Source organism: Myxine glutinosa, chromosome 11 (genome assembly GCF_964187855.1).
Source record: "Myxine glutinosa chromosome 11, kmMyxGlut1.1, whole genome shotgun sequence".
Classification (NCBI taxonomy): domain Eukaryota; kingdom Metazoa; phylum Chordata; class Myxini; order Myxiniformes; family Myxinidae; genus Myxine; species Myxine glutinosa.
The window spans coordinates 97,724,037-97,743,424 of record NC_136271.1 but is presented as its reverse complement, the minus strand read 5'-3'; the positions used below and the strand labels follow the sequence as shown (position 1 = coordinate 97,743,424).

Here is a 19,388-nt window from a genome sequence, read left to right as displayed (position 1 = left end):
GCATTGCTGTGAATCTTGCTTGGATTTCTGGCTGTAAATACTGATTAAAATTCCATTTTAAAATCCTTGGAGATCCCAATCAAAGTGAACTTCGATTTGAAAGTCACCCCACTTTATTGGAAATTTGGTGAAAACATTCCCTGAAAATCGATTGTCAGCGAAAAACAAAATAGCAATCATCACGTGCATATGCGTGCACCTTTGGAGAAACTATTTTTTCAGTAAAAATCTTCGAAATGCAGATGGGATTGCTAAAAGGAATCATCAAAAATATCTCCCCCCCCCCCCCCCCCTGCTGTGTTTATGTTGATGTACATACAGCCATATGTACGTACTTTCTTTGTAGGTGAGCATACATGGGCTTCATAATCTTATTAAAATACAATGTGACTGTTTGATTATGGACTCAAAATCGGCTTTGCCAATGTACAACAAATTTTGCATATATGCCAGGGGTACCCAGGGTCAGGTCATGGGCACAAAAGAATTCTCCCGTGGGGGTGGGTTGATGACGAGACTTTTGAATATGCACAAGGCCCAGTGCACATTGCGTACTGACCCATGCCGGAGGGAGGGGGTATTACTCGCCATGGACACAAAATGTTTGTCCAACTACACCCTCCCGAGGAGATTTTTTTTTTAATTTTTTTTTTTTTTTTGTATACTGAATCGAGGCTCGTGAAACAGCTGACATTTACTTCACGAACAAATCAACCAGACAAACAAAATATATAAAAAGAGGGAGTGGAAGACAAGATGGGGAGAGAAGGGGAAGCACACAAACACTTGAGAGCACACAACATTTGAGAGCAGGGAGATGTGTGGGAGGGAGAGGGCTTGGAGGGAGGAGGCGTGGGAAGGGGGGTGGGGGGCGGTGGGAGAAGTATAAAACACAAGGACACCAAGGACTTCCAGGACAGAAGTTGGTATTTCAAAAAAGTGGAATTGGGGTGAAATTAGCGGGGGTATAAAAGATCAAGGTTTTGGATGGGGGAAGATAAGAGATGGTGGTGAACAGCTGTTTTAAAGACCTGGAGGGTGGAGTGGGATTGAAGAGAGTGGAAATTGGAAATTTGGTTGAAATTTGGTTGAGAGCGGGTGGTTCTCGTGAACATTAATTTAGTTTAAAGTGTTATGTCCCATGGATACTATTTCAGCATTTGTGCCACCTGCCATTTTTAATTTTAGTTTCATTTTACGATTCCCACGTTTGTGTCACTGATGGCAAAATACACCACCCAGGGATGCCTTTGGGGATTTTAGTTATAGACTCGAGGAAAATTGTATTTTTTTCCCAATACAAGTCCATAAATTAAATATATAAATGCTTATTTTTCCATTGATAACAAGAAATGGAATTTATTTTTTGAAACAGAAAATCACTGCCTTTACATACTTATCTTCCATTTTCACACACAATAAAATCCACCCCTCTGGCCCTAAATTAAAATATAATCCCGACCTTTTCAGTGAGGGGTATGTTATCGGAAACCCAGCATTAATTTTTTTTTTTTTTTGGCCTAACGCTTTTGAACTCGGCCAGTCAGCCGACTAGGTTTTTCAATGCATGATTACGCCAAGCCACGTTCTGGTCTACACAAGCCTGGTCACATTGCAATATTCATCTCCCCTTGTAAATGATAATGATAACGTGCAGTTGTTCGTATTTATGAAACAAATGTTTGTTCAAAGTCAATTTTAAAACGAGTTGCATCCGGAACAGCCATTTATTTTGGAAGATTGATCATGTCAATCGTCTCACTGTCTGTGCCAAAATTTGCATCATTAAGCTTTTTTGTTTTTGTTTTTCTTCATGAGTTTGTTTATTCATATTTAGATTTTCTTTTCTTCTTCCTTAATTATTTAAACCTTTTTGTTCATACTCTGCTATCAACTCCACTTCTTTCTCATCGGTTGATTTTTAATATCTTTTTTGTTAAAAACTCCTGCATATTCACTCTTTTCACCTAAATTATATTCAGACACGTATAAATTCTTACCACTAAATATGGATCCGATGCTAATTTCTGACGGGTCAATTTTTTAAAATGAAAAGTAATTACCTACGTTTTTGGAATTGATCTTTTTAACAAAATGCATTTCACTTAACTTGACGCAACGAGCATGATTTGTTTTTCTACCCCCTTTATTACCTTTTTGTAGTTGTAAAACATAAGTTTTGGGTTTTAATTTTTATGCTTCCACCCCCGAAGGTGGCCTGAGGCATTATGTTTTCGGGTTGTCCATTCGTCCGTCCTTCCGGGCTAAACCTCGTTTTTCTCAGCAACCACATGTCCAATTCAGACAAAACTTTCAGGGTAGGAGTGACACCTATGCACAATGTTTTTTGTATGATAATTGTGATGTCATGGGTCACGTGGTATGGCAGCCATCTTGGATTAAATGCAAATAATAAAAAAACTTTCTTGGAAACCGCTGAATGGAAAAATCTGAAACTTGGCACATTGTCAAGTACTCCCAATGGAGAACAAAAGCATGGTAAAATTAGACTACGGATTTTTATGTTAAGAAAATAGGCCTTTTATGTTTTGAAAAGCGGAATTTTTTTTTTTTTAATGTGAAAAAATCCCGAAATATTTTTTTCCCCCGTTTTATTCATTTTTTATTATTACCAAGTTTTTCAGAAATCAGTCAAAAAAAGAACAAAAAATGGTAAGCTTTTTCCTGCACAACATTAAGCACTCTGGGCTAGCAAACAGGTAAAAAATGACGTTCAGGTACCTTTATTGCAACCGCATTGTTTGATCAGTAGAGGACTAGAAGAAATTGACAAGACCCTTTTAGGAACGGTTAAAGTAGGTGTTTGAAATCATTATCTTGGTAATGTTCTCCTTGGTGAGGCGGTGTCGGCGGTCGGTGAGGACGTTTTTGTAGACGGAGAAGGACCTTTCCACGTCGACGCTGACGATGGGGCAGTACCTCAAGAGGGGGATGTCGGCAAGCTTGACTCCAGCCGGCACACCAACCTCAGATCCGTGCTGATCTCCATCCAGGATCAAAGCCACTGTCCTCAGCACACCAATGTCGGGATTGCGCTGCAGCACCGCCTTGAACTTGGTGAGCAGGATCTCCTTACGGCAGCCTCGGATCTTTTCGAGCTCCTCCTTGGCCTGATCAAGGAGCTGGAAGGCCTTGGCCAGCTCCATGCCGGCCTCCTCCAGCTGCTTGAGGATCTTCGGGATGAACGACACGTGGGCATTTAAGAAGACCAAACTGAGCTTGATGTCCGCCTTTCCGAACAGGTCCTTGGCACTCCGGATTGCCATCGCGTCGTCATCGTTCAGCTGGTCCACAATGTCCTTGACGGCCTCGAAGTGCTCGGCGTAAAACACCGCGGCGTCGATCCACGTCCCCCACCGAGTCAGAATGGGCTCCGGGGGGAGAGAAAGATTGGGCTGCTGCTCCCTCCAAAGGACAACACGCGACGGGGCTTTGACGAACACCTTCTTCGTCGTGGCAATCAGGTCGTTGACGTCCTTGAACATTTCTCGGACTGTCTCGCAGACACGGTGGAGCGCATGGGCAATGCAAGTCACATGCAGCAAGTCCGGGAAGAGTTCCGTCAGGGCATGGCCGGCCTTGATCATATAGGCCGCGGCGTCGCTGACGAGGACCTTGAGGCACTCCGGCTTGAAATCAGGCCAAAGATAGCGCAGCGTGTCATTGATTGCGCGCACGATCTCCCCGGAGTTGGTCTTCTCCAGAAACATGCACTGGACGAGGTGGGGACGAAAGTACCCCTCCTTGGACAAGCGTCCCGCGATGATGTTGGCCACATATCGGCCTGCCGAATCGGTCGTCTCGTCGACGGACAGCCAGATGGGCTGCTGTCCGAGGTCGGCACGGATCCCCGCCAAGGCCTCATCGTAGCACTTGTCGAGGTAGTGCTTTCGAATCCAGCTTTCATCGGGGATCTGGAGAGTGATGTGCTTCTCCAGGAATGACCGGAGGGCAGGGTTTTCCAATTTCGACCATGGGATGCCAGCGGCCAGCATGGCCTGGCACAGCTCCTGAGCCACAACGTCGCACTTGTGCCTCTTTCCACCACCAAAGTCCTCCATGGTGGCTTGCGTGACCGTCCTCTTCTTCTTCAAGGCCAAGTTGCTCTTGTGGCGGTCTCCTCGGACATGTTGGGCCAGCTCAGACTTCTGCTTCGCCCGGAAAGTCTTTTCACAAGCTCGACAGAAAGCCGTGTCACTCGACACGTACTTGAAGGTGGCCCCATCGCCGCCAGCGTTGAATTCCTTCAGCCACTTGTCACAAAGAGCAGCACTCATCTTGATAGGAGACTTGTTCACACTTTGTGTACACTCTCTCACTGTAGTACACCGCCTCACTGCTGTACACGCTGGGGACGCAACGCACGCAAGTGGACGCAACGTTTTGTTTTTGAGATCGATCGCAGTTAAAAATTTCGATCGCAGTTTAAAATTTCGAAAAATTCCCTAATTTTTTTTAGCGTTGCCAGACATTTTCGACCAAAAAGGGCATTTTATTTTATTTTTCCCGAAAAAGGGCGAAATATTTTTTTCCTCCGAAAATAGCAAAATAATTTTTTTGCGCGCAAAAAAGCCGTTTTATGTGAAAAAATATTTTTAATTTTTTCACATAAAAATCCGATGTGCAATGATAATGATGACATCAGAGGTGATGTGGTATACTAGCCAAAAATGTTTTAATGGAATTCCTTATCCTAAAAATCTGAAATCGTGTGCACATGATCTATGACACATTTGGATTGAAATATTAAATTTATGCCATCATAGGTCACATGGTTCGGCAGCCATATTGGATTTAACCTAAAACCTTAAAAAACATCTTCTCCCAAACCACAAAATCGATTGACTCGAGTCTTTACATGTGTCATTGACTGGGCACGGCGATTAAAATATGACCACGAAAACGACATTGGTCACATGGTGTGGCAGCCATATTGGATTGAAGGAAAATATTAAATAATTATATCTCTGAAACCGCTTAGCCTATCGATGCGAAATTTTACAAATATCATCTAACACCATTATTGTATATAGTATGAAAATGGTGATGTCGTAGGACACATGGTTTGGCAGCCATCTTGGATTGAAAAATGAACCTTATCCCATCAACACGAAACTTCACAAACGTGATCCCCTACCCATACATATGCAGAGTATGCATTTTTAAGGTCATATGTCACGTGGTGTGACAGCCATATTAGCTTGAAAGCCGATATAAAAAAAAACCCCTTCTCTGAAACCGCTTCACCAATCATTGTGAAACCTGTCATGGCTGGTGAAAATGTGATACTTGAAAAAAACAGCTGAAGGGATTTAAATCAAACTTGTTTATTTTTAGGGCAGTGAACGTTTATGTTCAGTGAACGTTACCAGGCATCATGAACGGACAGTGAACGTTACCGGGCATCTACTTGTTGTGGGACTATGTGGAGGTATATTGGCGAAAGTCGCATTGCTCTAGTTCTTTTTACTCTTGGAATAAATAAATAAAAATCTGAATTTTACTTCCGATTACCAGTATTGAAACACAACATGTATGAAATTCTGATATAACATTTATTTCCGTACATTTTTGTGCTTGTCTGTAGCTCTAAAGTCATGGTGATTTGCATAAAAATTCTACAATCTGTAAAGGTAGACATTTCTGTATATGCTCACTTCTCTCACTCATGTTGTTTCACATTAATTATATAATCCAGTAATGAAAGCACCACCCATGCAGAAAGCTGCCCAGAAAGGTAAGGTTGAAGTCCTTGTGTACAAAGTCCCTTGCATTGGTGTCTTTGGTGTCATTGGCATCCGATTACCAGTATTAAACTGTTCCCAGCAATATTGCCAAAACTTTATTAACAACAATGACCATCTTTATTGCACTTATGACTTTGGAATGGCTTTTTGATATATCTCACTGATTTGTTTATATCTCAAGCTAGTATTTTAGAATTACTTTTTTCACTACCACTGTATCACTTTCACATATCTATAAATCATTCTCTCTCCCTTTCTCTTGCTCCTCTTCTGCAGTGTCAATGGTGCTAGCTGCAGCAGAAATAACTGAAGGTTTGGTACCAGCGCCACTCAAGTTTACGGAGGAACCATTCTCACAGGATGCTCGCCATGGTCGTGGTGCAATACTTCGCTGTGGAGTCTCGCACCCTACTGGGGTTAAATTTTCCTGGAGGTTGGATGGACATCGCCTTTCTGACTCTCCTCGGCGCTTTGTGGATGGCAGAGATCTGCGGTTTGTAACGGTGGACCGGCGCCATGATTCAGGAACATTCCAGTGTGTGGCAAGACGAGACACCACGGGAGAGTTAATTATTTCCAGAAAAGCAACGCTTAATATCAAGTGTAAGTTGCACTTTTGACTTGTCTATTTTTTTTGTACTGTGATTTTGCAATTAGCTGATACAATGATACATACACCACTGGTCAAAAGTTTTAGAACACCTCAATTTTTCCAGTTTTATTGAAATTTACGCAGTTTAATGTCCAGTGAATAACCTGAAATGGTACAAAGGTAAAGCAGAAAACTGCTCAAGGTTAAAAAAAACAAAAAAACGTTAGCAAAAACAGGAAAATGATGTAAATTGCACAGTTATAATGTAAAAAGGGCCTTCTTCAGGGAACAAGTAATGGGTTAACAACTTACAGCTGTTCTGCAGCAATGTAAGGAAATTAAGCCTTGAAAGTTGATGCAAACAATTCCTACAGGTGTCCCAACCTCTGCTGATTACTTGATTACAAACCCACAGTCTGTATAAAAGCAGTATTGGAACAGACTGTTATTACACCCTCTGAAGCATTATTTGGACAATATTGCACTGCAGGAAGTAGTATATTGGAAACTGGAGGAAACTCTGACAGGAAGAGGTCTGGCAGACCCAAAGCCACAACAGAATCAGAAGACAAGTTTCTGAGAGTCAACAGCTTGCGTGATGGGCGGCTCACAGGACAACAGCTTCAAGCACAGCTTAACACTGGTCGAAGTAAGCAAGTCTCAGTTTCAACTGTGAAGAGAAGACTTCGAGCTGCAGGTTTGACAGGTCGAGTGGCAGTAAGAAAGCCATTGCTAAGATGGCAAAATAAGAAAAAGAGGCCTGCCTGGGCCATGAAGCACCGCCAGTGGACTACTGAAGACTGGAAGAAGGTCTTATGGACCAATGAATCAAAATTTGAAATCTTTGGTTCATCACGCAGGGTTTTTGTACGCTGTCGAGTAGGCGAAAGGATGGTTCCTCAGTGTGTGACACCAACTGTCAAACATGGAGGAGGAAGCATGATGGTCTGGGGCTCTTTTGCTGGATCCAGAGTCGGCGACTTGCACAGAATGACTGGCACCCTGAACCAAAAGGGCTACCACAGCATTTTGCAGCACCATGCAATACCCCCTGGTATACGCCTAGTTGGTCAGGGGTTCATCCTACAGCAAGATAATGACCCTAAACACACCTCCAGGCGATGTCAAAACTACCTTCGAGGAAAAGAACAAGACGGTAGGCTTCAAATCGTGGAATGGCCAGCACAGTCTCCAGACGTAAACCCCATCGAGTTGGTTTGGGATGAACTGGACAGAAGGGTGAAAGCAAAGCAACCTACAAGTGCAACACATTTGTGGGAACTTCTGCAACAGTGTTGGGAAGAACTTCCCAAACAATATTTGATTTTTTATTGGAGAAAGAATGCCACGAGTGTGTTCGGCGGTTATATCTGCAAAAGGTGGCTACTTTGCTGAGTCAAAAATAGAAATTAAATTTTGTTAAACAAAAGGGTTCTATGATTTATTTTTTTATCTCCAATTGTTTATTTGTTCTATGCTTAATTTCAGAGTACATTGAGACTGAGACATTAAACTGCGTAAATTTCAATAAAAACAGGGAAAATTTAGGTGTTTTAAAACTTTTGACCGGTAGTGTATGCTAATGCCCTGGGATATATATATATATATATATATATATATATATATATATATATATATATATATATATATATATATATATATATATACACAGACTTGGCATTTAATATGGAATATTTTTTTTGTCGGGGTGAACTTACTTTTCAAGATGACTTAGAACCAAAAGTTCATTGGAATTATGTTGAAATTATTCTAGATTTTGTTAATGTGACCTTTAAAAAAAACAAAAACCACATTTGACATTTCGAAGCAAATAAATTGATCCTTGAAAGTGATGTAAACTGATATCGAACTCAATTCACGGACAGTACTGTGTTAAACTTCTGTGTGTTTTCCAGAAGTATCTCTTTATTTTGCACATTCGCCAAAAAATGTTTTTTAACAAAAACAAAAGTTTTTTTTTGTTTTGTATACTGAATCGAGGCTCGTGAAAGAGCTGACAACCGCGAGGGAAAGACAGCACAGGGGGACCACGACGGAAAGACAGCACAGGGGGACCACGAGGGAAAGACAGCACAGGGGGACCACGAGGGAAAGACAGCACAGGGGGACCGCGAGGGAAAGGATGGGGGCGGTGTTATGGACAAGTTACGGACTTTGTTACGTTACGGACAAGTTAAATTACGACTGGGATTACGGACAGTAAAATTACAGTTCAGTACTTCGTGTAACCCCCACGAGCATTCAGGAGAGCACGTACACGTTGAGGCATGCTGTTCACGAGATTTGCCAAGGTTTGGACAGGAATCGCTTGCCATGCAGTTACAATAGCCTGCTGAAATTCACGCACAGAGGCAGGCTGCTGGTCCAAGTTGTCGATTTGACGCGGTAATTCTGCCCACAAGTTCTCTATCGGATTCATATCCGGGGACATGGCAGGCCACTCCATATGTTCTACACCACGGTCAGCAAGAAAGTGTTGGATCATGCGAGCACGATGAGGCCGTGCATTGTCATCTTGGAAGACAAAGTTTCCTCGAAAGGCTGCACGAACAAATGGAAGCAATGTTTCTTCCAGAATGGTCCTGTGCTTGAACTGGTTCAGGTTTCCATTCAGAACAAGCAGGTCAGTTTTGCCCCCTGCATGAAAAGCAGCCCAAACGGTCACCCCACCACCTCCAGCTTGGACTCTTGGCACTATACAATCTTCGTTGTAGGCTTCATGCACTTGTCTGCGCACTCGGACGCGGCCACATTGACGATAGAGCAGAAATCTAGACTTGTCACTGAAGATCACGTGATTCCAGTGTCCTGGCTGCCATTGACGGTGCTCTCTAGCCCATTGCAATCGGCGCTGGCTGTGTTGTCTGGTCAGGCATGGCTTTCTCAGGGGACGCCTGGCACGATAGCCTGCTTGCACCAGTCGTTGGTTGACTAGCCTTCTGGATACAGGCACATTTGTCAGTTGCTGCCACTCAGCCCTAAGCCGATTAGCTGACTTGGTATGGCCATTGCGGACTAACCGGTGCAGCTGGCGATCATCCCTCCTTGTGGTTCTGCGGGGATGTCCTGACCTCTGTATTGGAGTAGGGACACCCCTCTGAGCATTTCGTTTCAGGATCTTTGACACCTGACCTTGAGTGATGCCATACTGCCGAGCAATAGCACGCTGTTTCATGCCGGAATTTCGTAAAGCCACTACTAAATGACAAACAGCATTGTTGAGTTGACGGACCATCTCCAGGGGAAGCGGCAATAACTTTTGTAGACGTGCAGCAGTTGTTTTCCACTAATACAGAACGCAACAACCCTTATATACCCGATTGTGAAGCCAATCGTCAAATGTACCTGTCCGTACTTTTTGTCACGCCACCTGTGATATAATCCTGTTATTGACTTCTTGCTGCGACAGACAATCAGTGACATGGTTCTTTTAACAAAGAAATCACCGAAGCGTAAAAGAAACTCACCAGATTGATATACCGAGTTCAGAAAGTAAACCCAAGTGAAGAAAAAAAAAAAAAATCCCATATTAAATGCCAAGTCTGTATATATATATACAGTATATATATAATTATATATACCGTATATATATAATTATATATACCGTATATATATAATTATATATACCGTATATATATAATTATATATACCGTATATATATAATTATATATACCGTATATATATATAATTATATATACCGTACCGTATATATATAATTATATATACCGTATATATATAATTATATATACCGTATATATATAATTATATATACCGTATATATATAATTATATATACCGTATATATATAATTATATATACCGTATATATATAATTATATATACCGTATATATATATATATATATTGTTTCGGATCTCTGCGCCGGCCTTCTCCCCTTACCAAGGGGGGATTAGTCCCCTTGTCTTTGACTGACCGACGGGACCCGGGACCTATGACGTCCTTCCCGGACAGCGCGAAATAGGGTCGTAGGAATAGAATCACTTATACCTAATTACTCACGCTGCCCAGAAACGAGGAAATAAGCCCCGCCCGAATCACGGGTGTTGGTGGATACGCCGAGCGGTAGCGAACCCGTGATCCGAGCCATTATCAATTACTAGACCCCGATCCAAGCGGTTCTTATTCGTGCCACGCTTACCCAATGATGGAAATCACAAAAGCGGTCGAATTCAGAAGAAAAGGAATAACAAGATTTATTCACACTATGTACAATGATGAGAAGAAGAAGACACAGTGCAGTCCTTAAGCAGTCTTATACTTAATACCCCAGACAAACGGGCCCGTCTCACACACAGACACTCACACGGGGATTGCAGACAAAGGTCAGCACGTCCAGGGATGGTGTCCAGGCAGCTCTCTCTCTCCGGTCCCCAGCTCGCACCACGAAGTAGATGAATAGAGACGGCAGGAGCTCTCCGCGTGTCGTTGGCGTGCACGGGATAACACGGGGCGAACGGTAGGGGCTGGGCTCTGGTGGTTACACTGGCGGCTTCTGCCGCGTTCACTCGCGTGGATGCGTACGTAATAAGCGAATGTAACGATGCGTACGTAACAGTTCAATTGCCTCGAAGCGCTAACAATGCGATCACCAACCTAGCCCTCTTCTCTCGCGCAAGTTCTCACTGCAGTCCTCTCGATACAGTTCCTTCCTCTCGTGCATAGGTTCTCTGGCAAGTCCTCTCTCTCATAAGTCCTCTTCAAGGGCTTTGTGCGAAGGCTTTTATATCCACGCCCCGCGAACCTTCTAGCACTTGCTAGATGCGTCTTACCATGCCCTATCACGCCATACCCTCAGAGCCCTGGTTGGCTGGTGGCCCTTACCGTCATCGCCTCTGACGTGCTCCTTGACGCCGCCCCACCTCGACCCCGCGCTCCTCCCCCTTCTCAGGCCTACCTCGTGTTACTCGGCTAGTTCGAGCGAGCAAAGGGCAGCTTCTGCTGCGGGTAGCCCAAAGCGTAACAGAATTGAGGGATCAGCCAAATGGGGCGCGGGATCAATTATGCCCATAGATGGATTTTGGAGGGTGGCGCAAAAATGAAGGGACCTAAGCTCATGACTTTACACAACGCAGATATTACTAGGGAAAATGGCCTATTCTTACACATACTATGACATAACTAATACTCTAAGTGGGCCTACGTGTTGCTCGTGGACTAACTATGGGGGGCAAACCTTTAACCTTTGATGATGTCATATGTACAAATCTCAGAACCGTAGCTATATATATATATATATATATATATATATATATATATATATATTGTAAATGATAGCACACTGAGCAGTAAAGGAGTTTAAAATTCGTTATTAATAGCCTGACGTTTCGATAACAAACTAACACCATGAATGGCCTTTGAAATGAAATCGATGAAAGAACATGAATCCTGAGCTGCAAATCTTTCGACATGTACGCATACTATACGGGCGCAAAGCGCTTCATCGAGTGCGTCGTTGGGAACGAATCGCTCTTCGTGGTGCAACCACCATCCAACAACTTGCCTTTCTGTATGAGTGCCGCCGACGTGATCTGGGCCCTGCAAGCTTACGATCCAAACCACCAGTCAACACGGACTTCGCCAAGGACTTCGCTGTACGCTTCGGCAGACAAATGGTACGAGCTCTGATCAAAGACTCGCATACCAGACTGTCTCATTACCAAACGAGACCATTTACTCCAAGCTTAATTGCCTGACGATCCTCAGTAATGACCTAATCATGCAAATCGAGACAGCCATTCAAAAGACATGTCAGCTTTGTCATGATCTGATAAGAAAGCGACTCTCGGCGAAGCTGAATCGATTACACTCAAGGTAAACAACAACAACAACAGAAAAATGCTGGCTACACAACCTTTCTGACAAACATTTAATAACAGAAGTCCATCTAATCGAATGCGGCCTCAACTTTAATACAAGCCGGTGTTGACTTCATCGCTGCTCTCGAACCTATAATCTACAATCTACCCATCGAACAAGGAGACAAAGAACGACTACGTGCACAACTCACCACAACACTCATCCACCCGAAACACAAGTTGTACATAACAGTCGACGAATCGAAAGCTCTACAAAGTCTCCGCCAGGATAAATCCATCATCATAGTCCCCACCGACAAAGGTCGTGCCACGGTCGTGATGAACCGCGTGGACTACGACTACATAAAAAAACAAAAAAAAACAAAGCTCTATTGGGTGACGACAACATCTACCACACAAAGCCTTGTGACCCGACAAAGACCATTGACAAGGAGGTAACTACCACCTTACAGAAACTACGAGATGTAAACCTCCTCACAAAACAAGAATGGGATACGATGAGACCAAACGACTCCGTCATTCCACGCTTCTACGGGTTACCAAAGATTCACAAGATTGATGCCCCACTACGACCCACCGTGGCCCTCCGAGGAGCACCCACCTACAATCTGGATTAGTGGCTTTTCCACCGACTCAAACACTTAACAACACATTCAGCACACAATGTAAAGAACACCAAAGATTTTATCAACCGAATCAGAAATGTCCGCATAGAGGCTGATGAAATTATGATTTCATTTGACGTGGTTTCATTATTTTCATCAATACCCGTTGAATTAGCAACGCAGACCTTAGAACAATACATCAACAACGACCAAGACCTAGCGAGCAACAGCCACCTCAGCTCTGGTCATCTCATGACACTCATTCACCTCTGCCTCAAATCAACGTACTTTGTATTCGACAGCACCATATAATATCATCAACATGAAGGAACCCCGATGGGCTCACCCATCTCAGGGCTCATCGCCAAATTGGTGATGCAACGCTTTGAAGATCTAATACTGCATGGTGAGCCTTATCCGAGGTTGTGGCTGCGGTACGTTGACACATTAGTGATCATAAAGAAGGAGGATGTTGACCGTTTCCACACAAAGATAAATTCAACATGGCCAGCAATACAATTCAAATGTGAAGTAGAACAAGCTGGGTCTCTACCATTCCTGGATGTACATCTTTCCAGGGACAGAAACGACAAGCTACACACTCTGGTGTACCGGAAACCCACTAACACAAACAAAGTAATGGATTACCGTCGTGGTCATCCCACCTGCCACAAAAAAAAGTTGTGTTTGCAGCTTAGTAGATCATGCAAAAACACACTGCAGTGACCATGAACAACGCAGGATGGAAATGCTGCACGTCACTCGACTACTGCGAGAAAACCACTACCCAAATGCATTCATCAAATCTTGTCACCGGAAATCCAACTATGGCAACAATAATCCAACCACACCTCCACACACGGTGGGACTTCCATGCATACAACACGCTTCTGAAACCACAAGCCGCTTTCTACGTGAGTACAACATCAACATCACCCACAACCTACAAACATCCTTACGAGCACAGCTGTCAAAGCCAAAAGACCAGGTGAACAAATTTGACAATGTATGGTGTAGATGACATTCTATGTGAAGATTGTGAAGCCAATTATGTGGGCCAAACGTCCAAACGCTTAACCACAAGGCTAACTGAACACCAACTTGCTGTAAGATGGCAAGACAGGTTGTCATTGGTTGCGACACACATACACACACACCAACACACATTCTCATGGAATCAGACCACGATCCTTGGCACAGGTTCTTTGAGAGTGACCCGTGAGATTATCGAGGCCTGGTACTCTGATTAAAAACTCCATCAACTGACGCATCGACTTACATCCCACATACAAAGCACTACGCAATCAATTACAACGTCAAACACGGCATAGTCATTTGAATGCAGGAAAGCCCTGTGATTGGCAAGGACTTGGACCAATCCATGACGTGAACCGTCCCCAACGGAACTTAACGGTTAACACAACACTTGATGCCTCTGAGGAAGAGAACTAGTTTGTTCTCGAAACCGTCAGACTATTAATAAATAATTTTAGATTATTTTACTGCTCGGTGTGCTATCATCTATATAATAATAGCGTAAGGACTCGACTTTGTTATCCCTTTTACGCCGCACCCAGTGACCCGATGCCCACGGCACTAATGGGTTTACGATTTACGAACCGCGCTCTTTGTTTACCATGTACAGCCATACTCGAAAAATCTGAATTAGCCTACGTTGGGGCCCAAAAGCATCCGATTAACTGCCGATACGACGCCATCTTACGACGCCATCGTATTGGCGTCTGCTGGGCGAAGGCGAAGCAAGCCGTCCGCTGATTGGACAGGCGAAGGCGAAAGCAAGCCGTCCACTGAGTGGACAATCCAGAGCATGCATTTGTGCCGGTGTCGGCGATCGTTGTTCATATATGCACTCTTCATTCTCATCTTTCTTCCTAACTCTTACTCGGACAAGCAAATCCCCTATGCCATCCATAATGGTACACTCTATCCATACACCACATCCTCCCTTCCGTGGATGTTCCACGGGTTTCGGCTAGTTTATCATTAATACTACTGTATTAATAAACCTAGACTAATTTTTCTGAAGCAGCCTGAAGGTGAGGATTGAAGGCATGAAGCCAAAAATGTGAAAATTGATCTGAGCGAAAAGATATTTTAAGGGAAACGGTGTTATGGATTCTACCCAATACGCTTGTTCTTCTTGAGTGGCAAAGGAAATCTTAGCCAATGAATAATTTGCATGTTTTATATTTCCACCAATCATCATTCTGCCTGTTACTGAATGTTAGCCACAAGTGGATTGTTCATTGGTTTACCTGTTGGTCCACCTGTTGCCAACCGGAAGCCGGTGAACGATCCTCTCATTCCCAACCCGAGGCCGGCAGATGATCCGCTCGTTGCCGACCTGATGCCGGCGGACATTCCACTTGCTGATACAGTTCGGACATTGGCAGCAAAAAGGGAGAAAAACTTAAATGATGGTTTAGTAATGCTACAGGTATAAGAAATTGACCTAAACTTGGAAGGGTATGATGTAAATAATGCATAAATGTGCCTTGCTCTCGGCTATCTACAGAGGGCAATTTTGGTCTGATCGGACCATCCTCAGTCGAGTTTTGGTGAAAAATGTTTAAATGTCTATAATTGGCTCTTGACCATAACAATCCCCCTGGTGCTCACCTGGTAGAATAAACATTATACTACACTGACTGAGGGTATTTCAAACCAATTTGAATGGTTTCTAGAAGACACGGCAGCATGTAGAATCATACTAACATAATCATAAGACTTTAAACAAACAAACAAAAAATACCTATTTTGGGGAGCAACCCCAAAAATCCTGTATACCCTGTATTCCCCTCCCATCCTCGTACTCCAATTTTTCTAATGCCTTGAACAAACATTGGTACATCACGGGTGATGACGGTTGTGGTGAAGTTTCATTGAAATTGTGTATGTAGTTTCAGAGAAAAGAGAAAATACCTATTTTGGGGGGCAACCCCGCAGTAGACCCCTCACTGCCTGATTTTTTTTTTTTTTTTTTAAATAAATGCTGTGAACATACTTTGATATAACATGGGTGAGTGATGTAGTTTTGCACGAAGGAGAACTACATTTTAGTGATGTAGTTTTGGTGATGCACCTGTGATATACCAAAGTTTGTTCACGGCACGAAGAAAATTGAAGTCTAAGGAGTTTTACGGGGGGTTAAAGTGGGTCTGGGTTTGACCCCCTAAAATAGGTATTTGCTTTCTTCTCAGAAGCTACACACGCAATTTCGATGAAACTTTACCACACCCTTCACCACCCGTGATGTAGCAATGTTTGTTCACGGCATTAGTAAAATTGGGGTCTGCGGAGGTATACGGGGTTGGGGGAGGAGAGGAGGGTTGCACCCCCAAAATAGGGATTTTTTTGTTTGTTTGTTTAAAGTCTTATGATTATGTTAGTATGATTCTACATGCTGCTCTGTCTTCTAGCAACCATTGAAGTTAGTTTAAAATACCTTCAGTGAGTGCAGTTTACTGTTTATTCTACCAGGTGAGTGCCAGGGTTATTGCCCCTATGTTTACTTTATTTAGCCCTGCCTATCCCAACCCTCTTGCTTGCATGTTACTGTTTCATCCCTTCTTCTGTCTCTAATTTTTGGAAAGCAGCTATGCTAACCATTTCACCTGCTTTTTGTGTCACCTTGTGAACATCTTTCACAAGCAGTAGTGGACTCCTCGGTACATGCCTCTGACGTGCACATCTACGGTATTGCAGATACTGCTCTGTGTTTGTTTCTGTCAATGCTTGGTCATACTTGTACATTGTCATTCATTTAGCCATGATGTTTGGGTGGAATTATGGTTAATAATACAGAAAATTATCTTGCGTAGTCTAGACAGCTTTTTGACTCTCACAATACACCAGCTGCATTTACCAACTCGTGGCCCATGTACTCCTTGAGCTTCGTGCCGAGAAGTCTCATAGTCTGTGGCTGGGTATGCGGGGTACATTGTACCAGTCTGGCACAGAGCATTGCCTGTTTTCTACCCCCTCCCTTTCTCTCTTGCTGCCCATGGTCGTTGCTGCCGCAGCGGCTGCAAGCACAGCCGGCTAATTGTCTGCGGAAAGGTATATTTCGGGGTTATTGCATTTTCAGGAGTGAATAGCTTCTTCGGCGAGCTGAACTCAAACTTTTAAGGTAGCTTCATAAGTAGACTTTCATCATGGTAATCCAAGAAAGGTTGACTTTTTTAAATTGGCGTCCTTTTTTGTTTCATCTGCATCCCTCCTCCCTCCACCCCCTATTTCTCCTTCGTGCTTAAGGTCCATGAAAAAATACTGGTACATGTATAACAAGGACAAGGGAATTAGGACAACGGACAAATAATATGTAGTTCGAATCTGGAGTCACAGGGTTTTCGGCAAGGCCTTGAGATTGAAAGGCCAACAAAGTTTGCACTCTTCCTGCTGTAGTTTACTAGGTGGTCGATCCACTTATATTGCCTATTTTGAATGTTTTAGAATTGCAACTGCATTGGTGATATTGTTCGTTTTTGTGACTATTTCAACTTACCGTGTTCAACTCCAATTCTTACTAGTTTTGTTTCTGGTAGACTTTTCTCACAAGTTCACTTAATTGAGGCCATTCCTTGAGGAATAACAGAAAACAGAAATGCCCTGGGCATATCCCAGGGATGCGACCAGACCGAATCCTTGGCTGCAATCTCAGCAGTTGTTCCTGGTATGCCACCGCATCTGTTCCTCGTCTACTGCTCTCCTGCTGACAGTGAGGCAGCTTTTATGGCACTCCACCATGGGGGTGGAGGATGGGGGAGGAATGGCTTGAATGGCTGGTGTGGGTATGTTTGTGGGTTGGTGAACAGTGAGAAGAAAGATGTCTGGAGTTCAGTCACAGCCACAAATCGTTAACCCTTCCTTTGCAAGTTCTCTGGCAAGCAGCACACTAACCTGCTTTGTGTGGCATTGACATCGGGCCTCTAGCATTGCAAAGTATGATGATGAACTTGCAAAACCAAGCATGTTTCCCATCGCTGTTAAGCGAATTACATTTCCTTTTTTTTGTTTTAATCTCTGCAGTTGTTCTCACATTTTCCTCCCATTTTCTTTGCTTTCCATTTTCTTCTCCTTTATAACCTGTCTCCATCTTACTTTTATAAAGGCATTGCCTTGGCCAGCATGTTCGCACCACGGGGGCGCTGTAACTACATGGACATGTGGGCAGAGGAAGCGTCGGCTTGTATCGTCCGAGTTGGCCCCCTTCGTGTGTCGGGGAAAGCAATCACCGGTGTTCCCTAGTCTGAGAGTGACTGCAAAATGTAGGCACCGCTCTCATCGAGAGCAGTAACATGTGTGGCCTGCGATCTGCTGACATCGCTTCCCATCCTCCCTTTCTTCCCAGCTGGAAAGGCCATCTATTCCCTTTTATTTTATTTTTCTTTATAATTTTTTTTTCTTCCTCCACTCCTTTTAGTCTTCCCCGTTTAAAAACAAAAAACAACATTTTCCCTTCATTGCCCTCCTCTTTGTGCCTGGCCTCTTATATTTTATCTGCTTACTTGCACTTATTTTTTGTAAGTGTATACCATATTCGTAGATGACACTGCTATGTAGTTTCACACTTTTATATCTTCTGTGTTGCCGAAGTCATAAATCAGCTCAGACATAATTGGGTGCATATCAACATGCAAGGACATGTATGCCCCCCATGCCAATTGCAAGTCTTCCTGCCACACAGTGTAAATGCACAAGAGGTTATGAAAGTGCCACTGACGTGAGCATTGCTTGTACCAAACTCTAAAATGTGAAGAGTGTGGGGTAGGGTAAGGGAGAGGGAGTTGGTGGAAGAAGGGAGGATTGAGGGAGGGAATTTGCCTGAGAAGATGCGAGAGAGATTAGAATTGTTGGCCAACTGCTGGAATGGGGGCATTCATGCTGCTTCGTGGTTGGTCCAATTTTTGGAGAAGTTCCAGATTCAGGGATTTTCAAAGCTCTTTGCTTTACATTCCGAGGATCCAAAGGGGCCTCGTCCTAATCTGTGGCATCCTAATTGCCTCCTACGATTTAATAAAAGGAGTAATTTTTCTCCTAACATGCCATTTTGGTGCAGTCAGGCCTGAAACTTTCAGCTCCATGTTCCAAGCCATCTTCTCTGCTATTTTGTTTGTTTCACTACTTAACCAGAAACTTTCATACTGATGGAAGTTTAATGAAAGTGTTAAGTTTTATTTAAATGTTTTTTTTTTGAAATAACAAAAGTATGGGGTTGAGTATTTCACTTTTCATTTGTAACTTTTCCAATGCAGCACTTGGCAGTGAGTTACTTCTTTATAATAATAAAAGGCTGTGTCCGTCCATATGTCTGTCTCCTCCATAACTCCATAACCCCAAAACCATGAAACCTAGCGGCCCCAAACATTGCATGCATACACCTGGACCTCCAACAGATTGCAATGATTAAAACTGGGTGTTTGTGTGTGTGTTATAACACCCTTTTTGAAGATGATTAACGAGGTGTTTGTAGTGAAATCGTATTCATACTAATGCTGAACCCAGGTGATGATCGTTGCTCGCTGACACCGCTAGGGGCGCGGCTATA

The 19,388-nt window shown here is 43.3% G+C and overlaps 1 protein-coding gene across 1 annotated transcript in view; it reads left to right on the top strand.

Annotated features, from left to right (window-relative positions):
• PTK7 (protein tyrosine kinase 7 (inactive)) overlaps positions 1-19,388 on the top strand; it is a 148,863-nt gene that overhangs the window by 56,602 nt on the left and 72,873 nt on the right. Inside the window, exon 3 of the mRNA XM_068131445.2 lies at positions 6,045-6,371. Coding sequence (XP_067987546.2) covers positions 6,045-6,371 — 327 coding nt within the window. The remainder of the gene's footprint in view (positions 1-6,044; positions 6,372-19,388) is intronic.